Consider the following 14,689-nt stretch of genomic DNA (forward strand, 5'->3'; position numbering starts at 1 on the left):
ATATTAAATATTCTTAATAAAACTTCTGACATCGCCCCGTTTCAACCAAACAAAAATTAGAAAATGTTGCATAGATCTGAAGTTGAGTCACTAACATATTAAAAATTGTATAACAAAGAGAATCAAATAGATTTATTTGATATCTAAGAAGATAAGAATTCTGAATTATGGTTTACTTTATGTTTAACTTAATAATGCATCACATTCTTTTGTCTCCTTTAAACTTTGAGTCACTATTGAAACTTGAAATCTACAAGAAGTTTCTTTTTTTTTAAAAAAAAATAAAAATTAAGATAAAGAAGAGGACAAGTGGACATGTTCATTGAACCTTGCATCTTCAACAAAAAACCTTAATAATAATTGTCCACAAAATAATAACACAAAGAAAACAAAGGAGTACTAAATATGTAACTTTAAAAAAATATAGATAACAATGGAACAAATTGAGGTACGTGTCCATGTTATATAATAATTATATATAAAAAAGAAGAAAGAGAGAGTACGTTTGAGTAGATGTGCTTATAAATGTAAGTTCTTATATTTAATATGTACTCCGTTGTCGTCGATAGAATTTTAGACTCGAGTCATGAATATATAATTATTTTTGTTAAAGAATCCTTTACTTCCAATATATGAGCTAGTACATTATGATTATCCTTAGTTATCGACAGAGAATTTTAGATTCAAATTATGAATATAAAATCACTTTTGTTAATGGATTCCTTTACTTTCAATGTAAAAGCTATTCCCTCCGTTTAAAAAAAATGATCTCCTTTCCTTTTTAGTCTGTTTCAAAAAGAATGATCTCTTTCCCTTTTTGGTAACATTTTAATTTGAACTTTTCACGTGACATATTTAAAACCAAAAGATTAAAGGGTAATTTAGTACATTTGACAACTTTAATTTAGGATCACAAGATTTAAAAATCTTTTTTATTTTCTAAAACTTCATGCCAAGTCAAACCAGATCACTTTTTTTGAAACGGAGGGAGTCGTACGTTATGATAGTAGTGACGGTGGGGTATAACCTTTTATAAAATATTACTACACTTTGATGTCTTTTTCAAATTTTCAGTAGTGACGGTGGGGTATAACCTTTTATAAAATATTACTACACTTTGAATGTCTTTTTCAAATTTTCTGATTTTAACGAAGCTCCATAATTTTTGTTCAAACCGTATATTTATATTAAGAAGAATGAGACACAAGGTCGATTACTTGTCGGTTCACTTCCCTTAGACTGTTGAGGGCGGCTTTGAGTCAGACCTTTGTCTTTTTTTTCAGCTTTATAATTTTTATTTTCTTTTTGAATTTTCAAATTTGAATTATTTCTTTTAGTTTTCTTTTTCTTTTGGTGCGGTTAAATTTATTTGGGTAAAAAATGGATAGTTTATAAATAAGTTGCAATTGACTATATAATATAATGTGTTAACAACTTAACTACAATTCAATTTCAAATAAGTTGGTTAAGAAAACGTTTGTTTTGAGTTAATAGTCGAAAACATATTTGATTTATTGTATTTTTGCAAGTTCCATACATTAACTGTCCATGGTTCAATTTATTAGCCAAACTATAATCTATTAGTATTAAAACACGCCTCGATGTTGAGTTGGTCTATGCTTGCTTGTTGTCGAGTGGGAACAATAATTGGCCAACTCAGTATCGAGGTGTGTTTTAATACAAAGAGAGTGAGCGTTTAGATAGGTCATTACTCATTACAGATCATGCCGCATAGGACTCATTGCGGATTGTTAGAGAAACTACTCAAGCTGAATGCACTTAGCAGAAATACCAAAGTTGACATTGCAGAAATACCAAAGTTACATGTAAACACACAAAAAATGATATACTATCTATACAGTGGCCATATATTCACAATTGTCTCTAAGTTGAACTATCTGGTGTTTTGAGCTAACATTTCTTGCAGGTTCATAGGGTAGCACATAGGCGTATGCAGGCTGGACCAGACGTTGTCAGCGAGGATAGCATTCACAGCATCAGTCGGATGAAATTGATCCCACCAGATGTGGCTAGAGGCGTTATTACACGCCATTTCAGGGGAAACACACATGATCCAACCTTTATATTCACCTAAACCACAGCAAGCCTCATCTGTCACATTGAAACCTATAATGAAAATTGAAAAAAGAATATGTCAGATTTGATCTTCTCGCGTGACATGTCCTGTCAAATGAATCTATATAGATCCTACACATCGCCTCACCATAACGGTTGTGATTCTGAATAATGTCTATTGAACCTTCAAATGCATCGCAGAATATGATAGTGGCATCAACAAGCTCTTCATTTAGTTCAGAAACCATATATCTTACAGCAAAGTTGAACTCCAAAATCATGTCATTTATGTTCTTGACACACTCCCCGTTCTTGCTACTGTACAACCATAAGTAGTAAGGTGCACAGCCTATTGGAGCCAGTCCCATTACAACCACTTTCCTCACCTTGTCATTGTACAGGTTCTGTGGCACCAGTACATACACGTTAGAAGGAAAACTTTAACCAGCACTGGTGACATATAGAACCAAAGTAACCTAATTTCTACACGCTGAACTTAATAATCGTGGAAACAATGCAGAGCCTAAGGGGAAATTGAAACATATAATGCATGATAGAGGGAGCAAAATAGGTGCTAACTAGTTGCATAGAGTGATTTTGTTGATGTTTTAAGTACGATCCAAGAGGAGAAAAGAGGCAAAATGGTTTGTATAAAGTTGAAAAATTCATTACATACGAAAGCAAAATGTTGATGAAGGCAATTGCATAAAGAAGACAGTATTAAGATTTCGTATAGAACAACACTGCACCTTAATCTCCTGTTTAATCGTCTGTGCTAAAAACTGGTTGAAACTCCATGGCAGGTAAACAGTTTGAACATTTGAGGCATTCAGGAGATAGTAGTGAATGTAGTCATTGCTCCCGATCGAAATGTAAAACAAGGAACTAGATATCAGATCAGTTGTTGCATCCTCACCAATATTCACTATAAACTGCTGAACAGTGTCAGTAACTTGTTCTATTTGCTGTGCAAGTGAGATATGCTGACCCTGCATAAACACTAATCTAGCTTAACTACTACAAAACTAATAATCATAGAGTTCGTATATGATAAAACTATTACCAATTCCGAGCCACTTGAGAATATAATACCAGCACCAGCAGAAGCATAATTAACCCCAAGAACCATCTCTTCAACAGAACCACCCTGTCCTAGATAGCTAGGCACAAATGGTAACCCAAGACGCAACGCTGATACAATCAAAATGCACAAGAAACAATGAATAGAAAATTAGCTATCTTTAACCAAAAGATCCTAAGAATTCATCATTGAATTCCACAAAACCAGTACAGACATTTTGAGCTTGAATAGGATAAAAGACAAGAAATTTACAGCAAAAGATCCATCGTCGATTCATTGAAAGTCGAATAGTTAGTTCTCAAAGACAATTAATCAAACACGTAGCAGTCTCAAATATCAAAACTCGATCCAAAAATATAATAATCAAGAATTCATCACTGAATTCCACAAAATGAGAACAATTTTTTGAGCTTAAGCCTTAAATAGGATAAACAAGACAAGATATTAACAGAAAAGATCCATAAACCATTTCATTGAAAGTTCAAACTTTTTTCTCTTTCAGACAATTGATCAAACACGTACCAGTCTGAAGTCTCAAATCTCAAAACTCGAGCCAAAAAAATCGAAACTTTTCCCCAAATTTTACTACCCAAACACCCCATTGATAAAATTACCTAGATAATCCACTGGGATTCTTCCATTGCAGAATCGACCAGTAGGCCGATGAGTATCAAAATCACGACCATAAGGAAGCCTATCAGCACGAGCAAAAGTCCCAAGAAAGTTATTCGTACCACAATCAACAGAAGAATCACCAATAATGAATAGAGCCGGAACAAGAGGAGCAGTAGGAGGACGAAAAATTGGAGAGGAAGAGGTCGGAAAAGACGGGGTTAATGACGGAAAATCAAAAACAGAATCATGGGTTATGAGATCTTGAGGGTAAATGAGAGCTTTAGCTTCTGGGTGTACGAAAAAAATGAAGATGAACAGAATCTTGATTACAGAGAAATCCATGGCGGATATAGAGAATGAGTGAAGAAGAAAAAATTAACTGCTTTTGGCGGGAGAGTATAACCAACCTGTTAATTTTCTTTTCCCAAATTGTCCTTGTATTATAGTTGCACACTAGTTCTTCTTTCCGTGCCAATTTACCTGATATTTTTCGTTGAGATTTCAACCTGTTATACGATTCTCTATTTGCATTAATGAAATGTATTTCTTATATTGAAGATATGACTTAATATCTATTTTATATTTTCTAGGATTTATTTGTCCATTTATAACTTAGAGATTGCAGATAAAAATTGCTTATTTTTAAAAGTACATTTTTAAAATGACTTTTTAAAAAAGTGTTTTTGAAAAAAAGTAATATGTGTTTGGTTAATTCGTTTGAAAAGTGTTTTTGATAAGCAAATCGTGTTTGACTAATATTTTTTAAAAAGTGTTTTTAAAAGGTTAAGTATATATTGAGAAAAATAGTAATAGTTGAACGATATTTCTACTTGTGTTGCCCTAAAACTAAAAAGTATATTTCTTTTATTTGAAACCCTTCTTTTTCCGTAGCTATGGCAGGTTGGGCAGAGCTTCCCAACGATCTTATTGCTCACATTGCAAATCATGTTAAAGTGATTGAAGAATTCATTGCTTTTCGTGCCGTTTGTACCGCTTGGCGAATTGCTGCTACAAAGGACAATTTTGATGTTTTTTACCCCCAAGTTCCGTTGTTTATGCGGGGTGCCAAAGATGACAATTTTCAAGAATTTTATTCTCTTTTGAAGAAGAAAGTTTCGCGCATATTTCTCCCGGAAGTTAGAGGGTCAGAGTATCCGTATCTATCAACACAGGGATGGCTCTGCACCGTGGTAAATGATACAGGAGAGATGAATTTGTTGCACCCTTTCTCTCACAAAAAAATACAACTACCTTCTCGAAAAGCCCTTTTGACTTTCCATGATCGCTTTCGAAAAACATCATTGGCTCTGTATAGACAGAGCTGTCTTGTCTGCCAATCCTTCTCTTACGTCAGATTATGTATTGATGGTGCATCATTATGTAGCTGGTTGTTGTTTGTAGTTTTGGCGACCTGGAGACCTCGACTAGACTCATATTGATGTTAGTCATATTCACAGTAGAGTCGCCGCTCTAATTTATCACAAAGGCGAGTTTTATTCCACTGATAATGGTGGCGAAATATGGGCTCATCAAGTTGGTGCTGATCAACCAATCGTAATGACACGCTTGGTTGCTGAGATTAACCAACTTAATGAGATGAACGAGCATATGTTTATGTTTCGTTTGCACCTAGTTGAGTTATCAGGTGCACTATTAGTTGTCTCTCGATTTGATGACGATTCAAATGGTACTTTTCACACCTTCAAATATAAAGTCTATGAAGTAGACGTAATCAGAGGTGAATTGAAGAAGGAGATGAAAGCCTTGGGAGATTTGTCCATCTTCTTGGGTCTCAATTGGGCAACTTGCATTGACTCTTCTAAATTTATCGGAATCAAACCTAATCACATATATTTTGCCGGTGATGGATTAGAATATGATAGCAAGTTACTGGTAGAACACGGAGGAGATATGGGTGCTTACAGAACACAAAACATTCTCTATAGGAAAGGGCACAACCATTTGCAAAAGTCACAATCATTCGAAAAAGTTACAACCCTTTGAAAAAATCACAACTCTATAATAAAGTCACAATTTTTCAGAAAAATCACAACTCTTCATTTTTCATTCATACCTTTTAAAACTCAACATTAAGCTATGCACTATTATAAATAGGTTGCTGTTAACTATTTTTAATTGTGAGAAATAGAAAGAACCCGTGGAATTATTTGAGTTTACTTGTGTCTNCACTAATAATGTGATTTTATTTAGTTTGGTGAATTATTATATATTCACTATTTATTATTTTTACTTATTATCAGCTAGTTGTTATTGGGATTGTTGTTACATTTGATAAATGATTGTTATTTTTACAGAACACAAAACATTCTCTATCGGAAAGGGCACAACCATTTGGAAAAGTCACAATCATTCGAAAAAGTTACAACCCTTTGGAAAAATCACAACTCTATAATAAAGTCACAAGTTTTCAGAAAAATCACAACTCTTCATTTTTCATTCATACCTTTTAAAACTCAACATTAAGCTATGCACTATTATAAATAGGTTGCTGTTAACTATTTTTAATTGTGAGAAATAGAAAGAACCCGTGGAATTATTTGAGTTTACTTGTTTCTTCTTTAAAAACTATGGCCGATTGGGCAAACCTTCCCAAGGATCTTATTGCTCGCATTGCAAATCGTGTTGAAGTGATTGAAGATTTTATTGCTTTTGGTGCCGTTTGTACCTCTTGGCGAATTGTCGCTACAAAGGACAATTTCGACGTGCTTTCTCCCCAAGTTCCGTTACTTATGCTGGCTGACAAAGATGAGGACCATTGTCAAATAATTTATTCTCTTTCCAAGAAGAAAGTTTCGCCCATATTTCTCCCGGAAGTTAGAGGGTCAGATTATGTATCAATTAAGGAGGGATGGCTCTGCACCGTGGTAAATGATACAGGAGAGATGAATTTGTTGCACCCTTTCTCTCGCGAAAAAATACACCTTCCCTCCCTAAATGCCTTATTGAATTTCCATGATCGTGTTGGTAGCGAAATAAATCATTGGGGCTGCATAGACATAGCTGTCTTGTCTGCCAATCCTTCACTTACGTCAGATTATATACTCATGGTGCATCATTATGGACCTGTCAATTGTTTGGCATTTTGGCGATCTGGAGACCTCAATTGGACTCATATTGATGCTGCTAATTTCACCGGTGGGGTTTCCGCTATAGTTTATCACAAGGGTGAATTCTATTCCATGACTCACTGTGGCAAAGTACGGGCTTATGAAGTTGCAAGGCCTAATATTAGTGATCAACCAATTGTGAAGACACGTTTGGTTGTTGAGATGGACGAATATTCATTTAGTCCGCATGTAGCTGAGTATTACCTAGTTGAGTTATCTGGTACATTATTACTTGTTGCCAAGTTTATCAAAAGTAATAGTGACAATCCATACAGTACTTATCATATCTCCAAATTTAAAGTCCATGAACTAGACTTAATCAGAGGTGAATTGAAAGAGGAGATGAAAATTTTGGGAAATGTGTCAATGTTTTTGGGTAATAATTGGGCAAGTTGCATTGACTCTTCTAAATTTAGCGGAGTCAAGCCTAATCACATATATTTTGCCGATAAGTGGTTATTTTATTCTGGCAATACAGATATGGGTGCTTATAATTTGGAAGATAGAAAAATTAAATCTTTTTATCATGGACGACGTTCAATTTGTTCACCAACTTGGGTTATGCCATCATTGACGAAGTGATTTTATTTGTCCCTCCAATTCAATAATGCTCGGATTATAAGAGTTCCTGTTTGTTTTCAGTTTGATGAATTATTATTTTTACTATTTATTCTCATTGTAAATCACATTACTTCCCTTTAATTTCAATAAATTGTAACAGTAACATCCCCTCTCTCTCGTAGTACCTTTCTATCTTCGAATTTCGATGCTTCCTTCTTCATCTTTCAGAAAGATTTTGGTTTCTTGATGATTCATTAACTATTACATGTTCAAAATTGCATCTTCCTTGTTTCTTTCCATTTGCCCTACTGCAGGCACAAAGCGAAATTACGATTGTGCCAAATTACACTTTGTATTTGTTGCTAGTTGATATAGAAGCGAAACAGGGCGCAGCACATTTGTTGTTTTTTAAGTTCTACAACTTCACTTACAACTTCAAAAACTCAGAATTCGCCAGGAGCGGTAACATAATAGAATTTACCATTATAATAATTCATACAAAATTTAAGTATGTGTGTGTTTTGTGTAGGCATGATTCGCTTAACAGAGGAATTGGAAAAGTCACAATCTTTTACAATAGTTGCAACCCTTAACAATAGTCACAGTCTTTCAGAAAAAGTCGCAACTCTTCATAAAAGTCACAACTCTTCAAATCTTTTAAAACTCTAACAGTAGGTCTTTGCACTATTATAAATAGGGTGTTTTTAATTATTATCAGTTGTGAGAAATAGAAAGAACCCGTTGAAATATTGTGGAGAATTATTTGAGTTTCCTTTAAAAACTATGGCCGATTGGGCAAACCTTCCCAACGATCTTATTGCTCACATTGCAAATCATGTTAAAGTGATTGAAGATTTTATTGCTTTTGGTGCAGTTTGTACCTCTTGGCGAATTGCCGCTACAAAGGACAATTTCGACGTGCTTTCTCACCAAGTTCCGTTCCTTATGATGGCTGACGGACACGATGATCGTTATCAAGAAATTTATTCTCTATCCAAGAAGAAGGTTTCGCGCATATTTCTCCCGGAAGTTAGAGGGTCAAAGGTTGTATCAATTAAGGAGGGATGGCTCTGCACTGTGGCAAATGATACGGGAGAGATAAATTTGTTGCACCCTTTCTCTCGCAAAAAAATACACCTTCCCTCCCTAAATGCCTTATTGAATTTCCATGATTGCAAAACAAAGCATTGGGGCTGCATATACGTAGCTGTCTTGTCTGCCAATCCTTCTGTTACGTCAGATTACGTACTCATGGTGCTTCATTATGGATCTGACAATTGTTTGGCATTTTGGCGACCTGGAGACCTCAATTGGACTAATATTGATGTTGCTAATAATTTCACTGGTAGGCCTTCCGCTCTAGTTTATCACAAGGGCGAATTTTACTCCATGCGTCACAGTGGCATAGTACAAGCTCATGAAGTTGCAGGGCCTAATACTAGTGATCAACCAATTGTGAAGACACGTTTGGTTGTTGAGATGGCTGAATATACATTTAATCCGCATGTAACTCAGTATTACCTAGTTGAGTTATCTGGTGCACTATTACTTGTTGCCCAGTTTGACAAAAGAAATATGGACTTTCCAAACGGACCCCTTTTTTATCACACCATCAAATTTAAAGTCCATGAAGTAGACATAACCAGAGGTGAATTGAAGGAGGAGATGAAAACCTTGGGAAATTTTTCAATGTTTTTGGGTGATAATTTGGCAAGTTGCATTGACTCTTCTAAATTTAGCGGAGTCAAACGTAATCACATATATTTTGCCAATAAGGGGTCATTTTATTCGAGGAATAAAAATATGGGTGCTTATAATTTGGAAGATAGAAAAATTCAATTTTTTAATCATGGAGGACTAATAACATGGTCAATTCGTCCGCTAACTTGGTTTATGCCATCATTGACCAAGTGATTTTATTTGTCCCTCCAATTCAATAATGCTCGGATTATAAGAGTTTTCAGTTTGATGAATAATTATTATTATTTTTACTATTTATTCTCTCGTTGTAATCTTGCCAGACATATGATATTTAATTCCAAATCACATTACTTCCCTTTGATTTCCATAAATTAATCTTGCCAGACATATGATATTTAATTCCAAATCACATTACTTCCCTTTGATTTCCATAAATTGTAACAGTAACACCCTCTCTCTCTCGTATCTTCGAATTTCAATGCTTCCTTCTTCATCTTTCAGAAAGATTTTGGTTTCTTGATGTTTGATTCACTATTACATGTAATATATTTCATTTACATATTACATCTTCCTGGTTTCGTTCCATTTGCTGTACTACAGGCACAGAGCGAAATTACGCTTTGTATTTGTTGCTAGTTGATATAGACGTGAAGCATGGTGCATTTGTTGTTTTTTTGAGTTCTGCAACTTCATTTACATTGTTAATTGAGAAAAGATTAATCAAATATGAGCCAAACTTTTAACGGATGACATAGGTAAGACTTTTTCTCAAAGTTAAATCTATTACGACGAAGTATATTAACATATAATTCAACAAACTAAAAACAAACCATAAATCCTAGAGCAATCACATTATTAGTTATGTGATAACCCAAGTTGGCGGACAAATATGACTAAGTGATGACAATCCAGGATAAATAGATTCAATTTGTCCATCTTCAAAAATATAATTAGGCTTGATTCCAGGAAATTTAGAAGAATCAATTGAACATGCTCCAGTATTAAATTAAAGCCCAAAAAAATGGCTGAATTTCCCAAGGTTTAAACATCTACTTCAAAGACATTAAATTTATTGGTCTTATCACTATGATGCTCTGGAGAACAGGCAAGTCGGGTAATAAATAATAGCTTATCGGATAGCTCGACTAGGTAATACTGAACTGAATGCTGAAGAAATATATATCTTTGGACCAATAAAGCAAGCGTTGCTCTACATCAATTGGTTTGGGAGTGGTAGGTCTTGGAACTTCGAAAACCCAGAATTCGCCGCCATGAGTGGTAACATAATAGAATTTACCATTATAATAATTCATACAAAATTTAATTATATGTGTGTTTTGTGTAGGCCTGATTCGCTTAACAGGGGAATTGGAAAAGTGACAACCATTCGGAAAAGTCACAACCTTTTAGAAACATCGCAACCCTTCAAAATAGTCACAGTCATTCAAAAAAGTCGCAACTTTTTAGAAAAATCACAACCTTTTAGAAAAGTCGCAACCCTTCAAAATAGTCACATTCTTTTAAAAAAGTTGCAACTCTTCATAAAAGTCACAACTCTTCAATCTTCCATTCCCACCTTTTAATTTAAAACTCAATATTAGGCTTTGCATTGTTATAAATAGGGTGTTGTGAGGTATTTTCAATTGTGAGAAATAGAAAGAACCCCTGGAAATATTGTGGAGAATTATTTAAGTTTCCTTTAAAAACTATGGCTGACTGGGCAAAACTTCCCAACGATCTTATTGCTCACATTGCAAATCGTGTTAAAGTGATTGAAGATTTTATTGCTTTTGGTGCAGTTTGTACCTCTTGGCGAATTGCCGCTACAAAAGACAATTTCGATCTACTTTCTCCCCAAGTTCCATTCCTTATGCTGGCTGACGAACACGATGACCGTTATCAAGAATTTTATTCTCTTTCCAAGAAGAAGGTTTCGCGAAAATTTCTCCCGGAAGTTAGAGGGTCAAAGTGTATATCAATTAAGGAGGGATGGCTCTTCACCGTGGTAAATAATACGGGAGAGATTAATTTGTTGCACCCTTTCTCTCGCAAAAAAATACACCTTCCCTCCCAAAAAGCCTTATTGAATTTCCATGATGGCACTGGTTACGAAACAAATCATTGGGGCTACATAGACTTAGCTGTCTTGTCTGCCAATCCTTCTCTTACGTCAGATTATGTACTCATGGTGCATCTTTATGGACCTGACATTTGTTTGGCATTTTGGCGACCTGGACACCTCAATTGGACTCATATTGATGTTGCTAATTTCACTGCTGGGGTTTCCGCTCTAGTTTATCACAAGGGCGAATTTTATTCCATGAGTCGCAGTGGCAAAGTACAAGCTATTGAATTTGCAGGGCCTAATACTAGTGATCAACCAATTGTGAAGACACGCTTGGTTGTTGAGACTGACGAATCTACATTAAATCCGCGTGTAGTTGAGTATTACCTAGTTGAGTTATCAGGTGCACTACTACTTGTCATCCAGTTTGCCATAAGTACTTGTGACCGTACTGATCACACCACCAAATTTAAACTATATGAAGTAGACATAACCAGAGGTGAATTGAAGGAGGAGATAAAAACATTGGGAAATTCGTCAATGTTTTTGGGTCATAATTGGGCAAGTTGCATTGACACTTCTAAATATAGCAGAGTCAAGCCTAATCACATATATTTTGCCGATAAGTGGTTGAATTATAGTGGCTATTTAGATATGAGTGCCTATAATTTTGAAGATGGAAAAATTGAATCTTTCTATCCTGGTCCTGGACGACGGGCACAACGTTTAATTTGTCCGCCACCTTGGGTTATGCCATCATTGATGAAGTGATTTTCAGTTTCTATCCTCGGATTATAAGAGTTACTTGTTTGTTTTCAGTTTGATGAGTTATTATTTTTACTATTTATTCTCGTTGTAATCTTGCCAGACATATGATATTTAATTCCAAATATATTAAGGATTTGATATTTATATAATTCAGGTCTAAATAGGATTTTAAACCTAAATAAGGTAGGAATAGATTTTTTAGTCCTGGTTAAATTAGGTTATGTGCTATTATAAATAGGGGCGTTGCTAGCTATTTTTAATTGTGGAAAAAAATATTTTCTTTCACCATGGCAGGTTGGGCAGAACTCCCCAACGGTCTTATTGTTAACATTGCAAATCGTGTTAAAGTGATTGAAGATTTCATTGCTTTTCGTGCAGTTTGCACCTCGTGGCGTATTTCCACTATAAAGGAGGATTTTGATGTGCTTTTTCCCCAAATTCCGTTGCTAATGCTGGGTGCCAAAGATGAAGATTATCGAGAATTTTATTCTCTTACCAAGAAGAAAGTTTCGCGCATATTCCTCCCAGAAGCTAGAGGGTCAGAGTGTTTACCATCCGAGGGATGGCTCTGCACTGTGGTAAATGATACGGGAGAGATGAATTTGTTGCACCCTTTCTCTCGCGAAAAAATACAACTTCCCTCTCGAAAAGCCTTATTGACTTTTCATGATCTCGCTGCTTTAGACGGACATTGTTGGAGCTGCGTAGAGAGAGCTGTCTTGTCTGCGAATCCTTCTCTTACGTCAGATTATGTACTCATGGTGCATCATTGTTCCCCTAGCTCTTGTTTGGCGTTTTGGAGACCTGGAGACCTCGATTGGACTCATATTGATGTTGTTAAGTACGCTGGGATTGCGGCTTTAATTTATCACAAGGGCCAATTTTATTCCATGAGTTACTTTGGAGAAGTTAGGGCTTATCGAGTTGCAAGGCGTAACACTACTGATCAACCAATTGTACAAATACGAATTCTAGCTGAGATGCACTACATTCAGGGTAACTTGCCTGATGTTCAGTATTACTTTGTTGAGTTATCCGGTGCACTATTACTTATCTCTCGATTTGGCAACATTACATTTGATGACGATGGAAACAGCATTTTTTATACCTTCAAATTTGAAGTCTCTGAACTAGACGTAATCAGAGGTAAATTGAAGAAGGAGATGAAAACCTTGGGAGATTCATCAATCTTCTTGGGTCGCAATTGGGCAACTTGCCTTGACTCTAGTAAATTTAGCGGAATCAAGCCTAATCACATATATTTTACCGATGATGGGTTTGAATATGACAGAGATGTAGAAGGAGGAGGAGTCGGAAGAGATATGGGTGCTTATAATTTGGAAGATGAAGAAATTGAATCTTTTTATCCTGGACAATCAACAAGTTTAATCTGTCCACCAGCTTGGGTTATACCATCACTAATAATGTGATTTATTATTTTTACTGTATCAGTATTTATCACTAATAATTCTTAGATTTTGGGTTTAGTAACGGGGTAATTGGTAGTTTAAAGTAGATAATACCAAATACCAAACTTTTAAGTTTTGGTTCGGTAATATATGTTTTACAAGCTGGAGATTGTTAGTTCAGTTTCACCTAGCGTAGTTATCTGGTGCCCGTCCACACCATGTTGGACAATGTCTTGTTGCATATGTCTGGAATCGTTTCCATTAACCACCACGCTATTCTCAAATACACAAACCCTGCTATTAGAGTACCTACTACCTGCATTGTCCATTTTCTACTATTGTAAGTACTTATTCATGTATGATGGTAAGCATTAACAGGGGCGGAGACAGAATCATCTACGTTATCCATTCTAGCGAGTAGGTTACCTGAGCCATAAACATTATTCTTGGAGGAATTTTCATGTAATGGCCAAGCTTTGGCTATGCAGTGATGCATTTCTCCTTTACGTACTTCATCGAACCCCTGTAAAGCCAATTATAACGATTTTTCTGAAGGAAGTTGAATTTGGGCACGAGTGAAAGGATGCAACAAGTTAAACTCTCTGTAATATGACATGGTAAATAACCATCCCTCTGACAGAAAACATTCTCGTCCTGTAGCTTCTGGGAGAAATACGTGAAACTTTATTCTTGAAAAGAGAGTAAAATTCTCGATAATCATCATCTTTATCAGCCAACATTAGCAACGGAACTTTACAAAGCCCCTCAAAATTCTCCTTTAGAGAAGCAGCTCGCCACGAGGTACAAACATAACCAAAAGCAATGAAATCTTCGATCAATTTAATGCGTTTCGCGATCAGAACAAGAAGATCGAAGTGGAAAACAGTCTCTTGCAGAAATGCAAAGTAAAGTCACATATAATATGGTGTTCGGTAATAATATTTATATTTTAATGTGAGTCACAATATAATACAAGATGAACAAGTAAAATGACATTAAGAAAATCAAATTGATACAACTAAAATACATATGTATTTGAGTTGTTTATGTTTATATAGGCCCTATATTCTTTTCTGTTATAAAATTGGATGAAACTGCGCGTTTTACCTGATGTCACACGATAAAATTGTTTGTTATGGAACACATAAATTAAAGACCCAACACAAAATAAGAACAGAAGTGCAAATAACCATAAAATTGTTGATTTAGTAATCAGGAAAAGCAAATTTAGAATTGATTAAAAACTTTAGTATTCAAACATCATCCATTAACTAAGATTACAATC

General features: G+C 35.2%; 5 protein-coding genes and 1 pseudogene across 5 annotated transcripts; 5 read left to right on the plus strand and 1 right to left on the minus strand.

Moving 5' to 3' along the window:
* Positions 1–1,788: 1,788 nt before the first annotated feature.
* LOC125841857 (GDSL esterase/lipase At1g71691) lies at positions 1,789–4,136 on the minus strand. Its single transcript, XM_049521041.1, has 5 exons — positions 3,772–4,136; positions 3,140–3,267; positions 2,826–3,065; positions 2,225–2,480; positions 1,789–2,127 (listed from the first exon to the last, which is right to left on the minus strand). Exons 1-5 carry the CDS (start codon positions 4,112–4,114, stop codon positions 1,895–1,897), a joined length of 1,200 nt encoding a protein of 399 aa, XP_049376998.1. The 5' UTR covers positions 4,115–4,136; the 3' UTR covers positions 1,789–1,894.
* A 529-nt stretch (positions 4,137–4,665) lies between these two features.
* LOC125843226 (probable F-box protein At1g44080) lies at positions 4,666–5,173 on the plus strand (annotated as a pseudogene).
* Positions 5,174–6,360: 1,187 nt separating this feature from the next.
* Positions 6,361–7,482, plus strand: LOC125843227 (probable F-box protein At1g65740). Its single transcript, XM_049522436.1, has one exon. The coding sequence runs from the start codon at positions 6,361–6,363 to the stop codon at positions 7,480–7,482; it is 1,122 nt and encodes a 373-aa protein (XP_049378393.1).
* Positions 7,483–8,244: 762 nt separating this feature from the next.
* LOC125843228 (probable F-box protein At1g65740) lies at positions 8,245–9,905 on the plus strand. The gene is made up of 2 exons (XM_049522437.1): positions 8,245–9,211; positions 9,763–9,905. The coding sequence occupies exons 1-2, from the start codon at positions 8,245–8,247 to the stop codon at positions 9,903–9,905; spliced, it is 1,110 nt and encodes a 369-aa protein (XP_049378394.1).
* A 965-nt stretch (positions 9,906–10,870) lies between these two features.
* Positions 10,871–11,998, plus strand: LOC125843229 (F-box protein At2g26160-like). Its single transcript, XM_049522438.1, has one exon. It carries the CDS (start codon positions 10,871–10,873, stop codon positions 11,996–11,998), a length of 1,128 nt encoding a protein of 375 aa, XP_049378395.1.
* A 284-nt stretch (positions 11,999–12,282) lies between these two features.
* LOC125843230 (F-box/kelch-repeat protein At1g57790-like) lies at positions 12,283–13,425 on the plus strand. Its single transcript, XM_049522440.1, has one exon. The coding sequence runs from the start codon at positions 12,283–12,285 to the stop codon at positions 13,423–13,425; it is 1,143 nt and encodes a 380-aa protein (XP_049378397.1).
* Positions 13,426–14,689: the final 1,264 nt, after the last annotated feature.

Source organism: Solanum stenotomum, chromosome 10 (genome assembly GCF_019186545.1).
Source record: "Solanum stenotomum isolate F172 chromosome 10, ASM1918654v1, whole genome shotgun sequence".
NCBI classification, from domain to species: Eukaryota; Viridiplantae; Streptophyta; class Magnoliopsida; order Solanales; family Solanaceae; genus Solanum; species Solanum stenotomum.